This window comes from Eptatretus burgeri, chromosome 4 (genome assembly GCF_056783735.1).
Source record: "Eptatretus burgeri isolate ZD-2024b chromosome 4, Ebu_testis_v1, whole genome shotgun sequence".
Classification (NCBI taxonomy): Eukaryota; Metazoa; Chordata; class Myxini; order Myxiniformes; family Myxinidae; genus Eptatretus; species Eptatretus burgeri.
Window position 1 is genome coordinate 3,334,359 of NC_140964.1, and position 22,461 is coordinate 3,356,819.

A 22,461-nucleotide genomic window follows, 5' to 3' on the forward strand; every position below is an offset into this window, starting at 1 on the left:
TTGTTGCGCTTACCCTCCCAGCATAATGTTGGATTCGAAAGCTGTCACGCGGCAAGCTGGTGTCGTTGAGGAACCGAGCATCCCGTCCCATGCGGCTCTCAAAGTGAGGGTGGCCCGAACAGACGGCGTTCAGCTTCTCCAGGAAAGTGGTGTCGGAAACGGCTCCAGGCCTCAGGCATTCCTCATCCAGCATGGCCAGAATTCCGGTCTGGGGCTGTGTCACGTGACATTGCCCGCCATGGTAGAAACTTTAATCCCATGGTGTAGTGTAACTGTTCTTGCCCTTACAAGGAATTCTCATTAAATCCGATGGGAATCTTGCGGAATCAATATCAGATATCATCCGATATCGAAGGCAATTGTTAGAAGGGTAACTGTTGGCTAAAGGACAATGAATCTCAATTTCTATAAAACCAAAATGATTCTCCATGACTCAGTGAATGTTAAATTCAGTAAACGAGCGGCACAACGGAATTAAAATTGGTGGCAATGATTGTGAGACACGAGAACGATCAGGTTTCCACGGCGGCGCACTTCATATAGCAGTGCGTCAGGAATTCGGGTGCAGCCAGATCCGATTACCCATGATGAAGGTTTTCACAAAGTGCCTTCTTATCTATTGCTCGGAATTATTAGATCCCTTTTACCTCTGGAAACCCCGTGCTGTATACCTGGAGGATGAAAGAAACTTCACACATCTGGGATGACTAAATATTCATTCGGTACCCAATGGGTAGAACCTCCATCACATGATGCACAGTGCATTGTTATCACAGCTGCTGCCATTGCACTTCCGGTGCAAATATCCGTCATGATTGGTGAGATAACAGTGGCAGAAGACTTACGTTCTCAATCAGCTCGCAAATGACGGTGTTGTTGAAGTAATCAATGTGGATCCATTTGACAGCCTATGGGAATACCCAATGATACGACATGCTTATTTTGACGATGACTGCCCATTGAATTTACTCTCACATCATTATTAAACAGAGCAATGGCTCATGTGATATCGCTCCCACGTTCCTCCTTTACAGGATGAAAGACTCACCTCCCGCACATATTCCTCCTGTTCTTCCTTTAATGTCAACTGGATGAACACCTGCTGAAGCTTTTCGTTGCAGTAATTAATGATGAACTGCTCAAAACTGTTTTCCTGAAAGGACGCGCAAGGGAGCAAAAGCCATCCATCATCCGAACGGCCAAATGCGCTCGGCATCAACAACACGACGGTGGAAAACTCGGACGCGGGTAACGGAGGAAATATTATCCTGATGTAACAATGTCAAGATAAATTGGGTTAATTTTTTTACTGGTCTTGGTTATAACTTCAGTATCCTGAACGTCCTCGCCAGAGGGCTTTCTGGATGATGGTAAAGCATGAGATATCAAATGAAAATATGCTGAACTAGAAGGGCACTCGGTAGAGCACATGCCAACACCACGTAATGCCTGATCCACGAGAACATATTTGGCCCAATACATTTTTGAAATATCATGCTATACAATCCGAAATCGTTTTTGGCCCTATCTCTCAATGGTGAAGAATCACTTGAGAAAATTAAATAATTCTCGAATCCAGATCCGGATCTGGATTCAGATCTTCACCAAAATCGAACCAATCCTTCTTTGTCACACAACCAACTTGTCCACCAAGTTTCGTCCGAATCCGTCTGCAATTTTTTGAGATTTCGTGCTATATATCAGTTCAGCCCTATCTCTCAATAGTGAAGAATCACTTTAAAAATTCTAGTACTCGGATCCGGATTCGGATCTTCACCAAAACTGAATCACTTCTTCTTTGTCACACACCCAACGTGCCTACTACCAAGTTTCGCCCGAAACCATGCACTGCTTTTTGAGATATCGTGCTATATATCGGTTTCGCCCCGTCTCTCAATGGTGAACAAGGACAAATGTGTCCACGAGCAACGTCCGAAAGATTTTGTCGGCTAAAAATAAAAAATAAAAAACAACAACTTCCGATATTTCGTCACGTGCCTTGGTTAAGCCAATAGCGAAACGCGTCATAATGTATTTACGTATTTACGATATATCGTGCATTTACGAAATAAATAATGTATTTACGAAATTACAACACGATAAATGGAATAATCTTTCAATAGTAACGTGAACTTTTCGAAACTTTAAAGCAAATGTCCGAATATATTTAAAAGTTCATGATAGACGCTCTCAAAAGGCACCGTCAATGTGAGGATGTGTACATGTGCTCAGTATTTAAGGAGATCCGGATCTTGTATATACAAGAGCCGAGTCCTAGAGATTAAGGTTTTGTCTTCACAAGAAGAAGAACAAGAAGAACAAGAAGAAGAAGAACAATGCCGAGCTCTCTCTGAGCAGCGTTCGCTACGCGAGACGCTGCTAAAAATCACTTTTAAAAACTCTAGTAGTTGGATCCGGATTCGGATCTTCACCAAAAATCGAATCAGTTCATCCTCGTCACACACCGAACCCGTCCACAAAATTTCATCAGGATCCGTCCACAACTTTTTGAGATATCCTGCAAACAGACAAACAAACAAACAAACAAACAAACAAGCCGGTAGGCGGACATGGGTAGTCGCCTACCAAATAGAACCTGACGAGATGGGCCCATTCGATGGGGAATGACCTGATGATTAAGCACAAGAAAATTCATGATTCTAGCTTCAAGGGTTAATGCTGAAGATTGTTTTTTCGTTAAAATACCCCCACATTTAGAGGTTTATCGGCCGTTGCTAGGCAACGGAGGTGTCCATAGCAACGGTTCTTTCTCACACATAACTAGGACATACCATGAACCTACCATACCAGTTCCATGTATATCTGACTCAGAGTCTCTGAGATATAACAAACTTCGTTTTTTTATTCCTTTCGACCAGGGTTCATTCAAAGTCTATCTTCTCCGACAGTTTTCATAGGATCCGGCTGGAAATTTTTGACAATATGGCTGAATGTACTGACTGCCCACAGTCGCTCATGGCCCGATTTTTGATTTTCGAAAAAATAAATTTTTTATGATTTTAAAAAAATTTCAAAGTCCGGTTGCTGGGCAACGGTGGTGTCCATAGCAACGGCTCTCATTTGCACACAATTAGGTCATGGTATGAACCTACCAACCAAGTTTCATCGAAATCGCCATTGTATTAACGGAGCACTGGACCGAAGACATACAGACAGACAGACAGACAGACAGACAGACATATCGACGGACAAACTGATAATAAGGGAAGAACAAATTTCAAAAATTAATTTTTTTTTTTTTTTCGACTGGATCGACTACCCAAAAGAGAGGGCTGAAAACATTTCCACCTTCACCTTTGGTGGCGGAGGTAACAAAAGGACCAAAGAGGATGTGTATAAAGAGTGAGGGAGTCGAGTACGGGGGTGTCTCAGCACATCTTTCCTGCCAGGGGCATCTTGCCTCACTTTACTACACGCTACTAGAATTGGGCCCAGCTGCTTAAAAGATTCCCCAGTACTCCAGAGGGTAAACAGATGTCCTCACCAATTTCCACTATGCAGTTACCAAATGGCTAATTTAATTAGTTAATCTATTTACGGCATTGAAAAGATTTTTAACGACGAAGAGGCAAACTTACACACGAGATCCATTTGTAGTGAGATCCAATTTTGTGCATCTGTAGGTTATTGTCCTATTGTTTGCTCTTCGCCTCGTTTTGTGTTTATTGACCCTTTGCCCTCGTTGGACTTGGATATATTATTCTGTTCTTCCAGGAGTCTCAATACCCGTGTAAGAGGATGGCTTGACCCATTACGCCGGTGCTTCATCCGACTAATAAATACTTAAACCGGCGACATGAGCGAAACTACCCAACTTCCCGTAATCATTGCAGCCTAATTTTAACTCGACGTGTGCAGTGGTGGAGCTTCTCATCCCTGCCTCATCGTAATTGATGGGGCTAAGATTCAGTTCTTGCCATGTGTTATTTTGTGTGAGTAAAGTTCAATGTTGGATTCTTATTGATGGCCACAGACATCGCAGGTGAGCATGGTCTGTCTCTGGTTATAGACAGACCTCCAGGTGTGTATCGGTCGATACTAAAAAGAGTCGGTGTATCTTCAAGAACGTCTTGGAAATGCTTCCTTCGATCACACAAAAAAAACAATCGAGTACCGTACCGTCCGTCAGCTAACCGCAGAACACCGAGCTTTAGGAATCCTGTGATACGTGAACCAGATGACCCGACCACTACGGTTATGGCTTGATGTTCATTCCCGTCTGTTTGAAACAAGAGGTCTTCCTGTCGTATGTTGGAGAGAACATGTGTGAAATTGTTTGATGGGCTTTAAACGTCGACCGAACATGCACTTGATCACCCAATGCTCTTTTATAAAATAAGTCACGGGAATTTTGATTTTCCCAATGATTGCCCATGAGACGGCCGGCTTCACGTTCTTTCTGAAAGATGGCGTGATCCGCAATGCAGCACCACCTCTCTCGCAGTGCATCGTAACAGCAGTTTGTCGTCTGATCCGATTCGACCGGCGATCGAGTGCCGGCGAGAAAAGTGCTCCCGGGTTATCCCACATTGAGTTGCATCCGTGTGAACGGTGCACAATTAAAACCAACCTGTGACCGAGCAAATTCTTACGAGACGCGACGAAGACATCGAAGGCACGTTTGAGACATGAGACGGTCAAAATTGCATCGATTGCCGTCACAAGCTGTTTCTGTGTGCTGAAAGGCACGAGGTCGTGTCGTTAGTAGGACAATGTGGAGGAAAACGCACAAAAAAAGGATATTTATCCGTACCGAGGGGACTGCCTTTTGTCAACGTCACGATGCAACGCAGTATTTTTGAGTGGGTTTGAGAACGGTCGTTTGTCGAAACTCCCACGGGTCATGGAGACGGCTGGAAACATGCACCGCATGATGCACCGCGCACACGTGGCCGGGAACGTGCGCAGTCGACGGCACCCATGTGGAGGCTCCACCGTCCGACAATAGCAGCTCATCGAGGAGAACAACTTGGAGATACTTAAGAGTTGCACAAACGAATGAAGTTTGCGGCGGAGCAGTTTGTAAAAAAATTTTGCCCGTAAAATTCTGATGATATCCTGTCATTTGTTTATGGAACTGAAGCCGACTGTGTTATTTTACAGGGCAAAACTCATTCGTCACAAGTTTACGTGAAAAAACATACTTTGCAACCAACATATGTAAACTGCTGAGGCCGGAGTAACGTGGGGCAAGAGGGTTCTGGCAGGACGGAAGGGGTAAGATCTTCTCAAACCTGAACAAACGGACCGAGTAGGGTGTATACAAGCAAGGGAACGTCTTGCTCCACCTTCCTCTACCGATCACCCGACACACTCGGTTAAATTCATCCATTTCCCAGCTCCGAGTGCAGCTCGTTTAGTGCGAATCCCGAACGGTACGCTGCCTCGTCGGCGTGCCCCAAAGGTCGACCCTCTTAAGTCCGCGTCATCTGGAAGTCATCGGGCCTGGTCAAGTCAAACACGCGTCAATGGAGAGCAAGCAACGAGCTGAGGTTACAAAGCAACGAGCTGACAATTATACCATGTTGCTTTCATCATCGTCGCTGTCATTCATCGGTGAGTCTTCCCAATTTAGCATTTACCAGTCTGAACGTCTTATCTTACGGAACTGTCCAGCTCATCTCCCTCATCCTTGGAAGGAAATTCCATTCCTTGTGGCATTTCCTCCCCAAGAAGCTGAAGCCTCGGTTTATTGCAAGTTTGTTTTTTAGCCATCGTGCACGTATGCACGCACTCCCTAAACTCAGTCCCGCACGGCCATCCGTCATTGCGAAAGTTTCCTTAAGACCCGGCCCGCCGCGTGCGCGGTGACTGATGCTTGTTGGTTTAATAACCTTGTGCGTCGTTAGTAAAGGTTCCTGGCAATTCACAATCCTGCATGGGAGGGCGGTGACCCCGACGAACATGTAAGATCTTGCATGCATCACAACATGCTTTGGCCTAACGCCAGGCGTGGAGGCACAGCGCACGTCCCGATATAAACAGCACTTGAAAGAAACCGATTTTAAAAGGAAAGCTTTTTTTTTCTTTTGTTTCTTTTTTCCAATAATTCTTTCGTTCGTTTTCACGCAAGAACTTCACTGAGCTCTCGAGCTAAAGGCTTGAGGTGGCTCCAGATGAGAGAGACTGCCGCTGACGGGGGTGAAAAATTAACAAGGGGGAATTAGCAAACGTCTTCAAAAGGGTACTGTGGGATGTTTATGGATGTCTACGACGGGTATGGGGACAGGACGGATCACGATACTCGGTTACGGTAGTTTCTTTGGATGTTTTGTGCCGCATTCAACACTCAGTTCATATTGGTGGCGTGTCTGGGTGCCCATGGTAGCCTTTGAGACCGGTCACTTGAGATTGTTGGTCTTGACACACAGTGCCGGATGAGTTATACGAACAATTTGACATATTCATCGTTTCTATATTACCTCCATCAACAGATTAACAACATGGCAGGATAAAAGTCGTAAATGCCGATTTGAACAAACGTCCTGAACTCATGGACTTAGTTAAGTAAAGCACGTCGTCCGGGACCCGGCCGTCGGTTTGCCACCAAAAGCTGCTGATTGTGACGTCGTCGATTGCCTCTTTTGAGAATTCTATCTATATTCCATTTTTTGAATCCGCTATCACCTGCGTAAATATGTGGAACACATAATGTGAAGATTTCAGAAGTATGAACAGAATATGTTCGGAGAAAAGTATGTTCGAAGTTCCAGGCTACGCCCATTATATTATGATGACGTATTAAATTCAATGTAAGACGAGGATTGCGCACAGAATTTTTTTTTTTTAATACTTGTACATACCTTTGCCACTGTCTCGCAGAAACACCTGCCTAAGACTCATGCTTGAAATGCGAGCTTGTACACTTCCTCTTTGAGGCTGTTGCCGTTTGGTAATATAAGAAGCGATGGCATTGTGTTTATTTTTAAATTTTACCTTTGTATACGAATGTCTTATGCGCCGATGAAGACGATAACTCCACAAGGATCACACAAACATGCGGACCGGTCCCTGGTGCTGCCCCGTGGAGTCCCCTGACTTACCTCAAATATTTCGAAGCCATAGATGTCCAAAACTCCCATGACCTTCTTTCTCAGCTTGGATTTCACCTGAAAACCGACCAAAGAACCAAGAACAAACGTCTGAGCCAAGCGAACAATGTAAATGATCCGCGACAAGGCGTAAAATGCACCGCAGGGTTGGAGTACGATCCAATCTCGCTCGTCCTGCCCACCTTGATACTCTCATTGATTCGACCGACAAGCCAGGTGAAGAGGCGACTGTACAGGTTCTTACACAGTGCGTCTCGGGCATAATGTGCCTGCAGAAAAAAAATGGTCCAAACGGACAATCTTGAAATAAACTCTCATATATTTGTATGTATGTATAATTTTTTGCATTATGTAATATGAAGTGTGAGCTGGGGAGTGGGGGGGGGGGGATGTGTTTTCTGTGAAAATTGCAGAAACACTCATTGAATGAAAATAATTTTCCATGTGTTTTTATATTTGTGAGAAGTGGGAAATGAATGGGTGTTTGGTGATGTATTTTTCGATGGACGCTAATCTCAACAAGCTGGAGATCTCTACGTTTCGGGTGGTTGAGGAAATCACGATCCCATCAGATTCCACAACATTCCACCGATTTATGTGATAAATCCATCAAATGAGAGGGGTTGTGGAGTTTAAGTTCATTGGATGAATAGATATGGGGAGGAGTTTAAAGGCAGGATTGTGACTCATAATCCTTCCACCTGTCCCTAAGACAGTTCAAAAAGTGCTTGGAATCTACTTCAACACAAACGGTGCAGAAGTCCTTAAAGTAAAATAACTATGGTAACTATAGTAACTTAAAGTAAGTAACTATAGCCTCAAAGTAACTGATTTTGGTGAAGCTCTGAATCCGGATCTGCATACGAGAATTATTTCATTTTTAAAGTGATTCTTCACCGTTGAGAGAGAGGGCCAAAAACAATTTTTAGCATTAAAAAAAAAAATCTATTGGGCCTGATATGTTCACATGGATCAGGCATTGATCGAGCGCATAGCTCATGTGCTCTACCGAGTGCTCTTCTAGTTTTTTTTTTTTAATGGTATTGTTCAGATATTCTCGAATTATGAATAAACCTCGACATGTCGTCCATCATGATCAATCTAATGAGGCGTTCAAATTTTGAGAAAAAATACTGCAGTAGGGATGGATGACAGCATCAACAATATGACGTTTAAGTTCTTCAAGGTACCTTGGTTTGCGAGTGCAGAATTTACCTTTTTTTTTGTTGAACCTGGAGATAAGAATCTGAAGGTGTTAAGTCGGGTGAACAAGCGGGCCATTTCATAGGTCTTCCTCGTCCAATCCAATAGTCTGGCAAAGCTTGATTTAAAAACACTTCAACAATTTGAGCAAAGTGAGGTGGTGCTCCATCCTGCTGAAAGATAGCTCTTTGTAACAAGTTCGGATTTTCTTGGCGTTGTGGAATAAAGAACTCTCGTAGCATGTTCGGGTACGAAATGCTGGTGATGGTGCGTTCATCAACGAAACAGGGTCTATAGATGCGAGAACGTGACATGGCCCACTTGAAGTCCACTTGAGGCGAATCCCTTTCATGTTCATACAATTCACGTGGATTTTCTTCTCCCCATATCCTACAATTGTGATGATTAACTTTGCCTGATCGACGATATGTCGCCTCATCACTAAAAATGAGGTTTGATTAAAAAAAAAAATGTTCGACCGATTCTCTCCGTTCAATCAACCATTGACGAGCATTTATTTACTCTCGTTTCGTAATCCTCTTCTCAAAGTTTATGAACCGTTTGCATTTAAATGCCATTTGCAACATTTAAACCTCAATTATTTATTGAAGGATATCATGAACAGAGCTTTTCAGAACGTTTAACTCAAGTGATGCTCTCCTAATTGACTTTGTAGGGCTGTTGGGAAATGCCTCCATAACAGCATTCGTCCTTCAAATATTCACAATAAACTAAAACTTACAAGTCCAATGCATAAACTCAATCAAATTTATGTCAGTGTCTCGAATAACAATAAAACTATTCAATGTTCTTTTTGGTATATTCATTTTCGGACACCCTGTATACATGCACTAAATGAGTGTTGTGTTTGTTTGTTTGTTTGTTTGTTTGTTCCATATGTAAAAGGTGCAATATAAATACTATTACTTATTAGCTCGCCTGTTCGAAGAACAGAGAGCTATAGCGATACTCCCGGCGTCAGCGTGAGTGTGAAAATGTTAAAGTTTTTAGTGCAAGTTATTTCCTTTCTAATGTTTTTATCTACCACACTATTTTTGACTGATTACAATATACAAATACATATATTGCTTTAAAATTATTTGGATCAGACTTCACTGCAATACTTTATGAAAAATATTATTAGACTAGTCTTTTAAAAACGATAAATGTATAACCAGGCGAGCATGAGTGGCTTTGACACCAACTCTGTGGTTTTTATTATTATTGGTTTCCAGCCCACCTTGGGCCAACCCCTGTATATGTTTCCAACCCCATTGGCCGATTTCCCTGACAATTACTGTAACACATTATTTTCACATGCGGAAGGTCAACGTCGCAAATAAAAACTTTAAATTCTTCATCAAATTGAGGTAAAACATGAAATAACGACGCTTTGGGTGATCGAGCGTCGTGTATCGGGTGTCTCTCTTGAAAAAGGTTGGCGCCAAATTTTATGAAAACATCATTTTGTAAGGTTTTTTTTTTTTTAAACATCACTAACACATTTCAAGAAAACAATACACACTTACAACATTTTTGAAAATTTTCCACATTTATGAAGTTAATTTGAAATATCATAAAACGTTTAAAAAAAGAAGTTATAAAGCTAATGTTAGTCAATAATGTTTCAGTGATGTTTTAAAAACCTTACAAACCTATAACGGCACTAGGTGGAGCGCGTACCTTCATCAGGCTAAACAGTTTCGGTTTTGCGTCCCACTGATAGGCCGGATCTGGATCCGGACCTGAACCATAATTAAATCGGCTTGTTCTTGTCACTTAACCAACTCGTCCACATCGTTTTATCACAACTCGTCCACAACCTTTAGAAATATCATGCTATATATCGTTTTTTTTTGGCCTCACATCTCAACGGCGAAGGCTCACTTGAAAATTTTAAAAATTCTCGTATGTGGATTCGGATCTTCGCAAAGATATAATCGATTCGTCCTCGTCACACACCCGACATGTCCACCAACTTTTGTCCGAATCTGTCAATAACTTTTTGGGATATCAAGCGACATATCGTTTTTGGCCCGATTTCAAGGGTGAAGAATCACTTTTAAAAATTCCAGTATCGGGATCCGAATCGTCACCAAAATCTAATCATTTCGTCCTTGTCACACACCCAACCTCTCCGCCGAGTTTCGTCCAAATCCATCGACAATTTTAAGATAAAATGTTCACAGACAGACAGACAGACAGACAAACAAATAGACAGTGGTGAAAACATAACCTCCACCCAACTTCGGTGATGGAGGTAATAATGTCTTCCCAGGATTTGGCATCATGTTTTTTTTTATGATGTTTTAACAACATTGTTGTGTGAGCTTGGATGGTCTGTATTGAATCAAAATGATTGCATTTAAATATTTATATTCCTTACGCAGAATGGAAAATAATATACAAAGGATTTACAGTGTGTGTGTGTATAATGACACTGAGTGCAAAGAGTGGTTGCCCGATCCTGTGGATCTTAAACAAGGAAATGAGACCATTTGGCCCATCATTGCTGTGTTGCACTCCCAAGTTCATTTTTGCTCCAGCTTTAAACAACAATTTTCTTGATTCTTTAGTGAAGTCAAATAACCCAATCTCTTTCAGCTGACTAACTTGTATATGTCTGTGTATGTATATATACATATATATATATATATATATATATATTCATATATACATGAAAATGCAGTACATTCGTTTAATATTCCAGAACATACCTGAGCGACATGCAACGTTGTGCAAACCTTCTCCATTTTGGCTTCCACCGTGCGAGATGTAAGAGCCTTCTCAAGCACATCCTCCATAAGGCCAAGAAGGCTGCACACCTCACGTAGCTCTGCCAATGGATAATGCAATGGAAAGTCTGATGTTTCATTCACTGTGTTAATGCACGACAAGCTTAACTGACACTAAACTAGCAACATAATTTGAGCCATTTGGGAAACTCTCGATCTGCCCTGTATCCTAGCATACCCTTGGTTGAGGTAAGGCGGCACTCGTCCATGCCATTGGTACGAGACACGTCTCTGAAGGTGAAGTTCCCCAAGTTCAACACCATGGCGACTAGTTCCAGCACAGATCGGACCTCAGTGGCAGAAAATCCAATGACCTCCATTGCCCTCTGGAGCCCAAAGTGAAACCATACGGAAGTTCCATTCAAACACATGAGCGTTCAAATAAAATGCAACAGGGATAGGATGCAGGCACAAAGAAATAACATTTTTGATGGAAGGTAATTGTCTGGAATAAATTTCTTCCAAAAATTGGCTGACCATTCAAAAACACATTTTTTGGAACTCTTAGTCCTTAACGTTTGTTCAACCGTCTCCCCCCACTGTCAGTATTTCCTTTTTTGTCTCCCGCCCCTCCGACAAGTTCGGAGATGGGGGATGTTAAAATGAACTCCGTCGAACCGACTGACCGATCATCCGTCCGTGTACTTTCGTGTACGCGATATTTCAAAAAACATCGAACATTTAGCTTTCCTATTGCAGATATCCGTTCCTCATGACATTATCTCGACCTGATTACATCATGGTTGTGATTGGCTGAATTATGTTGCCATGGTGACCATCTCGGTAACTCGGCTTGTGTACGCGATATTTCAAAAACAGTTCAAGATTTAGCTTTCGTATTACAAAGATCTATTCCTCATTCCACCAAAAAGGTGGGGGGACCTCGAGTATCTGCTCCTTGTTTATCCTCCGTGACCTCACTCTTCCATAAGCCGAGATCTTGTATAAACTGTGAGCAGACGCGTTAGGTTGCGGAAAAATTAGGGGAAAAGCACCTTCTTTGGGAGTTTCACGATGGAGGTACTTCCTCAATGGAGGTTAAACAACTGGTTGATGTTCGAGAAGCATTACCCTCAATGACATGCACCAAAGTTCCATCAGTAATCCAGTTATCTATGTCTTCACCAGTTGTGATTGATTGAGGTGTATGCTTACTGTGAGTCACAGTCACAAACACTCTGAGTCACACTGTGATATGATTTTTTGTTTAAAAACCACAGGCCTACCTGTGTGACATGGAAATTCTCGGCGTCGTCCACACTTTCGACCCGAGTGCTCTGGCCCTGGCGTAGAAAAGCATACGCTGACGGTTCTCTGTCCAACTGCAATTCAGCTGCCAACACAGCATGGAATTCAGTGTTTGCTCTCGGTGTGCCCATAACACACCTTTAAGTTGTTAAAACAATGGAGTATACCACACTGATCTGTACAACCACCTTTCGATCATTCTCGCGTCGCCCAAAGCCATGATCTCTCCTTCGTGAACAGAAGAGTTGTATTGATTCTCACCTAGCAGTGAATTCGAACCCCCGGCCAGCAGCTGGTAGAATATGTGGAAATTGTGTTCTCCTCGGGCCTGGTTCACCACTCGGGACTTCTCTAAAACGTCTGCGGAAACAACCCGACGATAAACCTCACGGTGCTGCAGAGGTTCCTGCTGTCACGTTATTGTAAAAGCACCGACTCCAAGAGAAGTGATGACCAGTGACAACTTGTAAGGCTTGAGTATTCAGATGAAAGATCCAACTTACAATTGGTTATAACTCCGCCAAGGGGGTCTCCTTTAAAATCAAATTCAATGTCCATGTATTTCCCCTAAACAAAGAAGGAAGAACATGATTAACCATTAACCATAACCAGGTCATGGATATTGTAGGCCCCATCATATCTTTCAAAACTAGAACGGGCACTCATAGAGCGCATACCTTCGCCGCCACTACTTTTCTTTTTAAATTGCATGCATTGCATGCAAATTTTTAAATTCTTAAATTCTAGTTTTAAATTGCAACGACAGCCGAACACGTCATGACAATGTCATGTAAAATAGACACATTAAGCTAATTGTGCTATTTTTGATATTATAAAGAATGACATCAGCTAGTTCCTAATTAATAAAAGGGCAAAGAACAATTCCTTATTAAGTGCGCGTGCCAATAATTTCTGCACATTTCGTAAGTTCAGTCCCCCCCCCCCCCGTCTTTTTAAAATCACTAAAAAAGAAATGTTCACTATTCTGTTCTCCACACTCTCAGAAAAGTGTCCGTGGCGAAGGTATGCACTGTGTCGAGTGCCCGTTCTAGTTGCACCTGGCATGAGAGCGTGGAGGACAAAATAGTGAATATTTTGATGCTGGTTTCATGCAAATCGAATAAGAATTGACTGAGTTATGCCGAAAACCGCATATTTTTCAAGGGCGTGATCCCCCCCCCCCGACGTTTTACCCCAACCGGTGACATGTGTTATGACGTCATTGTGTCACAAGATTGGGCATTAAATTCTGAACATTTTGGTGCTGGGTTCATGTAAGGCGGACAAGAATTGTCCGCGTTATGACAAAAACTGCATATTTTTCAAGGTTGTGACCCCCATGACCTTCGACCCCTAACCGGTAACAAGAGTATGGGCGTCATTGTGTCATATTGCATATCACAAGATGAGGCGTTGAATTCTGGACATTTTGGCGTTAGTTGCATGCAAATTGAATAAAAATTGACCGTGTTATCGTAAAAAGACGATTTTGACCTTTTCGTGACCTTGACCTTGACCTTTGACCCGAACGATCCCAAAATCTAATCGAATGCTTCCTGGCTAATAACCAATCATCCCACCAAATTTTATGCAATTGTGTTTAATACTTTTTGAGTTATACGAATCACAAGATTACAAATAAATAAATAAATAAATAAATAAATAAATAAATACACGCCGACCAAAACATAACCTTTCGCAGAATGCGAAGGTAAAGAGCACTCCAGTGAGTGTGAGTGCATCAACCATGATCGTCTGTTCGCGGGTTCATTGTACGATTAGCACTAACTGCAGTTGGTGGGATTTTTGTGCTGAGAATGCGACACAAGAATAAAATGCCAAATGGCCTCCTGTTCCTAAATTTCCTTCCGTTTCACTCTTCAACTTGGCTGGTTCAAATGGGACCCGGACTAAGTAAGCGACACACTCATTTAACTTTTGTCCAGGTTATAGTCAAACCACCTACGACTCAGGGACATAATGTATGGTTGAATCAGGAACAAAAGTAAATACGGTTCACATGGTTCAGCACAAATGTAACAAAAGTTTCATTTCTGGGCCATGCATGAAGTTCAAGTTCTTTATGAATCATATTCTTGCTTTCAAGAAACTAGGATGCAATTTTTCATATATATATATATGTATATACCAGCAGGAATCTTAAAAACAAAACATCATGGCTAAAAGATTGGGCAAGGGGGTGAGGAGGTGGATGGAGGAGGGAGAGCGAAAAGGAAGAGCACATCCGTGACGTCGTAGCTCGAAGATGTTCCAATCGCTTTTCGTAATAAAGTAACAGATTGCAAAAAGAATGGAAAAAAATGTACGAACAAAACAAAAAAATCAATTTCCATTCCACTTGCTTGTGGGACGCATCTCATGGTGGGTCGATTCAACGTAAACATCCAGAAACTGCGAGTGGTCACCCCCCCCCCCCCACCGACGATGTACTCACAAATCTTGAAGAGTTGTTGTTCCGAATGGTCTTCGCATTCCCAAAGGCTGCAACAGTAGATGACACACAAATGACAAAGGTCAACAATTCCGTCACCATGGACCTTGAAGACTCGCTCTCCCCTCCGTTAAAGCGCAGATAGCTCTGATGTTATTGCTCGATCAGTGGTATTCCGTACACCTCCTTTCGCTCCTGCTTGTTACCGAATCTCCTCTGATATGCTCGGATTACTCAAGGCCTAGCTAGTATTTAATATGAGATCAAATGATGGTTGTAATTTGGTTTAGTAATTACAATTTGGTCAAGATCTTCCCCCGAATTGTAAAAGCTGCCTATAGCTCCACGATACCAATGTCATTGTGATTGTGATAGAGCATCTGAATGTAACAGGAAGGCTTTGTGTATAATATATGGTATTATGGTCCGAGGAAGCCCTCGTCGGCCGAGTGAAACACCACGATAAGTACGAGTTTGGATCCTCATTAAATCTCAACTATCCAGACTCTTACCCTCCAGCACAGGGTTTGATTGCAGCAGCTGCTCTTTCACCTGGTTCACCTCTGCCCCTTTGCTGCACACCGCCGCCACATAGGACATAACCAGCTTGCTGGCCTCTGCGGCACACAACAGCACGTGTTACCTTGTCGTCTGCATGATGGATAATGTAGTGTTTCACAATGTTATGTTTGTAGGGAGGGGATCAATCGTTAGTTATAAAGCCTTAACTACCATCGGTATTCGAGTAGTTATTCGGACTTGTAGTGAGGACATGCGTTAGGATATGTTATCTGGCCTATGGCTCACGAGAGAGATGGGCCTGATCTATTGGGATGTAGAGACGTTAACGACGTCCTGTCTGGGTGTTCTCTCGTGTCAAGCTGGGCGGAACTGGATGAGGTTGGATGAGTGGGGAGGGGATGATATGGCATTTTCCCTCCCACCATCACCAGGAGAAGGCTCCTCCTCCCAGCTATCCATCAATGTGCGGGAGGCTTGCCTCGGTCCATTCCCAGACCATCATTGGTAGGACATCTGCGGTGGGATCTGCTTTACCAAAGATAGAGGGAACTCCCCCTGGGTCGTGATTATTGGAAACTAGTGGGTGGAGAAACCACTCCCAACCATACAGATGATCAATGGTCTGTCTCAGGGAAGAGGGGAGAAAACATGGCTGGTTATGGGGGGTGCTGTAACTGGTCAAGGGTGATCAGTCGACAGCGAGGGGAGAACTGAAGTAAAAACATCCTCTAGCCCCCCCCCCCCCATTTGTTCACTTGTCACGATCTTTGTACTGGGTTGTGCTCTTTCTGGCATGCTCTGGTACTCTTTTTGTGCTCTCTCTCTCTCTCTCTCTCTCTCTCTCTCTCTCTCTCTCTCTCTCTCTCTCTCTCTCTCTCTCTCTCTCTCTCTCTCTCTCTCTCTCTCTCTCGCTCTCTCTCTCTCTCTCACACATCGCCGTCTACCCTGCCATTCTTGCTGGGATGACCTGTGCTGGTGAGCCTGCCTTTCTGCTAACTTTCTGGGCCTACTCTTCTACCTTTCTGCTCTGAGTCAGCCCTGCATCTAACAACCTGGGAATTTTCACCTATACTTTCCCTCTCACTCCATTAATTGAATTATTTATTTGATTGCTTTCTTATCGTGGCATGTGCATGCCATTTTGCCACACTGCCGTTTGGGATTATTTGGAATCCCTTGGAGGGCTCAATGAGTGCCAATCCTAAATTATAACTGGCGTGGTACCAGATTGTGGTCTAAGCTATGGTTAGAGCCTAAGCCCTAAGCTATGCTAGATTATACCAGACTTGGTGGTATAATGGTTCGACCATATACTCCGACTCTGGGAGGTTGATGGTTCAAACCCCGGCCAAATCATGCCAAATACTTTAAAAAATGGAACGTGCTGCTTCCTTGCTTGATGTTAATCATTTAAACGGGCAAGAGCAAGGACAATCCGCATTTGTTGGCATCGATGGGGAGAAGGAATTCCCTCCATAGGAAATGCCCCACTGAATGCAGTGAGAAAGGAGGTGCCATTGTTGTGATGTCATTGGTACCCAGGGTATCCAGGAAAGTAATGGCACTTCCCTGGGTACCCAGGGTATCCACGAAAGTGATGGCACTTCCCCCAAGCTCAGTGGTAATGTTTGTCTCATCTCAGTGTTGTGTCTCGTGTATGTGTATGTTTGTCCATGCATGTGAAATGTCTGTTTGGCAGCTCCACTGAGAGTCTTAGATACTGCTTAAAATAAAATTCTATATATATGGCATGGGCCAAATGGGCTCCTCCAGCGCGTAACTCCACGTGCACCATGTATTATGATCAAGGCTTCTAACAGACATTTTCGAAATCCAATGATGTTAACGATTGTGATGTTGTGATGTCATTGGTACCCAGGGTATCCAGGAAAGTATATATAAAAACTGGTTTTTATATATATAAAAACACCAACGGATATCGCTACTCGACATCGGTTCATGATTACAAGTGACACTTTGGTGTAAGCCTTCGTGCTCGCCTCCAGTATTGCCAAAAACCACTTCCTAGTGGATCCCGAGCGGTTGCTGTCCAAACGATAATAATAATTATACCTCGTTTATCGGCGATGAGAAGGATTGATGCTCTTGGAATCACCGCGTTTGCATGACGTGGTCCATTTGCTGTGTAAGTTTGTGGAATATTTGTATGTACCATTGTTTACATTTATTGATTTAAAAACAAAAGTTTATTTGTCAGAATCAGGAGTTCGCTCGTATATATTATTACCAAATAATATTATATGTAAAAAATCATAAATTATCGATTTACAAAACAACACCACATTGACAGTTTACAGATTGAACAGGGGGTAGGATAAGGTAGAGCAAGATACCCCAAAATCCCCACCCCATAAATACACATTCTCCTCGGTCCGTCTGCTCAGTATACTGAACATATTTCATCATAAAATTGGCCGCTCGACCCGTCGCCCGAACGTATTCTGGTGGAAATGTTCAGGATACTGAACATATTACCACGACCAAGGAGGTTACATGAGGTGGGGGTGGTGGGGAATCTTATATGCCATCTTCTTACTGGGGGAATTTTGCCTCACCGAACTGTGACTGCTAATCATCAAAATAGATACATGACACTCACAAATCTAAATAGGATATAAATAAATAAATACATACACATACGATATCGAAAAAAAAACTCTTATGTGACCCGTCGAGGATTGCACTCCTGAGCCAAGTGCAACTGTCTCGGCAGCTCCGACGCGTCTCACAGCGTGAAAGGAATGGTTATTATTATCCCCTAATAAGGATGCTCGACGATCAGACAACCTTCTGCCTGTTTGCCTCACAAAACCTTTACTTCAAAAGTTACAAACACACAAAATGATGAATGGTAAATGACGCACTGAGGTGTACATGGAGTTACGCACAGGAGTAGGCCATTTGGCCCATCGTGACGGATCGTATTTTCCTGTTAGTGTTATCATCTGAACACCTGGCAAATTATGCAGGTGAACCCAGGATGAAATCTCACATACCATACCATACCATGTGTTTTTGCTTTGTCAACTAATGCCCAAGTGATTCAAGGGAAAGTACAAATATGTCTATTAATATATTTGTCCTCCATGTGATGCGAGTACAATCCTTAGATCACTGTAAAAGCAGATAGACATCTTGGTTGTTTGAATTAACGAGACAAGATATGAATGATAGAGCATAGGATTAAGGACCAAAGGTCCATGACTTCAAAAGGCTATATTCAAAGCAATGAAGGGCACCAAGCGGGTTTCCCCGCCAGGAATCAAGTGCGGAGTGCTTGTACGATATGAGAACCAGCTGCACCTCGAAATGTGAACCCACGTAGTACCACCCCAGGTGTGCCATGTAAATCGACATTACACTCACACAAAATGAACCGTTTCGCATCGGGATAAAATCCCGGGAAGTAAGACCTCTACCGGCGGGAATCGTTAACATCATTGGATTTCGAAAATGTCTGTTAGAAGCCTTGATCATAATACATGGTGCACGTGGAGTTACGCGCTGGAGGAGCCCATTTGGCCCATGCCATTTTATGATGCCATTATGTGTTCAATACTGTATGATCTATGAATGAGATACTCACGATAGTCCGAGAAATGCTGACATTTAAACTTTTCAAAAATACAAGTTTACATAAATAGTAAAGAAATACTCTCTTCATAAAAAATATCTACTTACATGGTGAAATTAAAAAAAAAAGAAGACACATTGGCTTTTGTTGGACTATTTGTGGGTATCTCGTTTTGAAAGCTTTTTCATCACCACACAAAGGGGAGGAGAAATTAGGGGAGGGGAGGGCCTTAAGGAGAGGAGGAGGAGAGGGGAGGCCAGAAATCAGAGAAAAACAATTTCTTTGTACAATGTGCAGTAGATGCTGGTCATAGGGGTCACGGTGTCATCGAACAAGGGGACACTGTGGTACAAACCTGTTTTTCCAGCACCGCTCTCTCCCGTTATAAGGATGCACTGATCTCTGTCTTGGTCACGCAGCGACCTGTACGCCTCATCTGCAGTGGCAAAGCTGGCGGGAAAAGCAACAGAAAGTAAGAGGTCAAACTTCTTATTGAGGTGTTTGTAACATACACCGACCATTCACAAGAGACCGAAAATTCACACACGCACAAGTACAAAGGTGTGCCCCGAACACACTCTGAGGTCGCACACGGTGCAGTTTGCAAGAGTGTAATGTGTAATCAAAAAATACCCATGAAGGGTCTTTGACTGCATTTAGTGTACTTTATGCACGATGTCCTTTGAATTTACCACTCTAAGACCATGGATGCTGCCAGACTATATATATATATATATATATATATATATATATATATATATATATATATATATATATATATATATATATATATATATATATATATATATATATATATATATATACTTCTCCGATGTTCTTCTAGCCAAAGAAGTTGCATAAAGCAACCAAGAAAACCTACACAAGGTAAGCCCTTTGCTGTTTCAAACCCTTCCCAGAGTTTCTTCACAGCTATAAAGACATTCACAAATAGTACACACATGAGAATCCCAATGCTATACACCCCCTCAGCTGCCGGACCGGTTTCATCGCTTATTGGCGAATCATCAGCAACAGCGCAGACAGAAATGCATACCAACGAGGCTCCCAAGCATGTACCACATGCGAACGTCAAAAGCTGTCAATATATAAATAATAAAGAAAGACCCACCCACATCTCTCACCTATGATTGGAGGAAATAGCCTCCACTCACAGGTGAGACATGTGGATGGGTCTTTCTTTATCATTTATATATTGACTGCTTTTGACGCGGATTATGTCTCACAAGGTAAAAGTGCATAATCCGCAAAGTACAACCATCCATCCTCCACCCAGACGATTGTTCCCGTTAATGCAAACTATTCAACCAGAAGGCATGTGGTGCGATTGGCGGGTAAATCGAAATATGTGGAGTGGGACGAGCACTTCCCCACTCTCCAATGGACATCAAGTTCTCCACCAAAGCATCACCTCCATTCCGGAGGGCTCAGCCCAGCGGGACTCTGTCAAATAGACAAAAATTACATCGTCAACATCAGTTAAACATAAAAGCAGAGCTGCCTATCTGTATTTCGGGCTTATTTGTCCTCATCAGGATGGCATACCGATAAATATCTCACCAATGATCACATCAATCACACCTCCTGGCTGTTATGGTGAGCATCGCCGCAGATTATATCTCACACGGTAAAACTGCATAATCCGCAAAGAACAACCGTCTGTCTGCCACCTACATGATTGTTCCCACGAATACAAGCCATTCAATCAGAAGGTACGTGATGTTGTTTAAAAGACGAATGTGGTCATCATTGGTTAGATATTTATCGGCGTGCCATCCTGATGAGGGCAAATAAGCCCGAAATCTAGACAGGCAGTTCTGTTTGATGTTTAACTGATGTTAAGCATGTAATCTTTGTCTGCTTGACAGAGTTGCCGGGCTGAGGCCATTGGATTGGAGGTGAAGTTTTGGAGTCAGACTTTATGCCCATTTGAGATTGGGGAAGTGCTCATCACACTCGACATATTTTGATTTACCCCCCTCCATCTCTCTCTCTCCCACCCCCCCCCCCCTTGTCTCCGAATGGATTTGGATGGTGGTTATGCCCGGATGGTGGTTATCTCTGCATGTATCTGAACGGTGGTCATCTCCACACGTATCCGGACGGCGGTTATGTCCAGATGTCTCCGGCGGGTGGTTATGTCCGGACAGACCCTCCCTTCACACTGCCTTCCCCTGCCCTTCCCTCATGCTGCCTTCCCTTGCCCTCCCTCACACTGCCCTCCTTTTCCCTCCCCTCATGCTGCCTTCCCTTCTCCCACCCCTCCTCGCTCCCCAACTCCTTCTCACTCCCCCTCCTTCCTCACTCCCCCCCCCTCCTCTCTCCCCCTCCCTCCTCCCTCCCCCACCCCTCACTACTCCCCCTCACCCTACCCTCACTCCTCTATCCCTCCCCTCCTTCTTACCCCCCTCCCCTTAATATTCCCATCAGTAAAGTGACGGGTTGTATTTGCTGGTGTGTGTATGTATGTATGTATGTATGTATATATGTATGTATGTATGTATATATGTATGTATGTATGTATATATGTATGTATACATATATTACATTGTTGCATCATGGACTGTTGCATCTCATTACGAGAACATTTTGAACGTGCCTCAAATATTTTTATTCCTCTTTGATGTATCACATGATTATCTGTCCTCCAAAAAGCTCATCATTGGAAACTATTTAACCCACTTTTATATGGAGTACTGGTTAGACAGTCTGGTTAGATACTGGTTAATATGGAGTACTTGGTGAATGGTGCCCTCAAAATGGTTAAGATTGTTAATGCAAAACATGTCCTTGTATTGCCTTCAATTAGAAATGGATTAAAAATTCCTGGCATGAGACTGCAGGCAAACCTGGAGCATTTCCACATCACCGGAGCAGACAATAATCCCTCAACAATTGTTTTGTCTCCTGATTATTTTTTTTCCTGCTTGCCGAACCTCAGCCTGCAAACTTATCATCCCTTCCATGCACGAGGCCACTGTTCAGGCCTGTTGTACTTGAACATATCGCATGTCTGCGTAAGTAATCATGCGTCATGGCAACTCGAGGCTTGCCATGGGAACAAACTCTAATACCGAAGATACTGACTCTCCCTGGTGGTTCTGTGCCATCAAAATCATACCCCATAGTGGTTTTCTATATTCTCCCACCAGCGCTTGCATTTCTAATCTGCAGCTGTTCCTTGTATCGACCAAAAACCCTCCAAGGAGAACCTTCTAATACCACCCAGCATGCTGGCACCCACTGCTCAAAGGTGTCTTGGTCACGGCTCTTTTGTGATATGCTGAGTAAGGGAAGCCATTTGTCCGACAGGACGGTGCAGAGGTAGCTCACTTAACTTTGAGTCGTCTAGTTGGGGTTTGAATCCCGACACGACCATAAACTGTCTGATTGGTGTTTCCCAGGCAGGCTGTTGCTTCACAAACTGCACCGTCCCTTCAAATGGGCGCTAATCCGGGTGCTCCCATCTGCTAGTATTAGCTGGTGGACATTGAAAAATCCCACGGTGTCTTTTGTGAAGAGTGGACGAGTGATCGCTGACACCCTGAACAAATG

The 22,461-nt window shown here is 43.1% G+C and overlaps 1 protein-coding gene across 3 annotated transcripts in view; it reads right to left on the reverse strand.

Moving 5' to 3' along the window:
- The window catches only part of LOC147027351 (unconventional myosin-Ib-like), a 74,590-nt gene that overhangs the window by 13,472 nt on the left and 38,657 nt on the right, over positions 1-22,461 (reverse strand). For all 3 annotated transcript variants that reach the window (XM_085876693.1, XM_085876695.1, XM_085876694.1), the window contains exons 3-15: positions 19,244-19,338; positions 15,284-15,388; positions 14,775-14,821; positions 12,823-12,886; positions 12,581-12,679; positions 12,298-12,404; positions 11,250-11,397; positions 10,994-11,112; positions 7,256-7,342; positions 7,065-7,130; positions 1,049-1,153; positions 846-908; positions 14-214 (exon numbers count right to left, since the gene is read on the reverse strand). In XM_085876693.1, the coding sequence (XP_085732819.1) occupies positions 14-214; positions 846-908; positions 1,049-1,153; positions 7,065-7,130; positions 7,256-7,342; positions 10,994-11,112; positions 11,250-11,397; positions 12,298-12,404; positions 12,581-12,679; positions 12,823-12,886; positions 14,775-14,821; positions 15,284-15,388; positions 19,244-19,338 (1,306 nt within the window). The remainder of the gene's footprint in view (positions 1-13; positions 215-845; positions 909-1,048; positions 1,154-7,064; positions 7,131-7,255; positions 7,343-10,993; positions 11,113-11,249; positions 11,398-12,297; positions 12,405-12,580; positions 12,680-12,822; positions 12,887-14,774; positions 14,822-15,283; positions 15,389-19,243; positions 19,339-22,461) is intronic.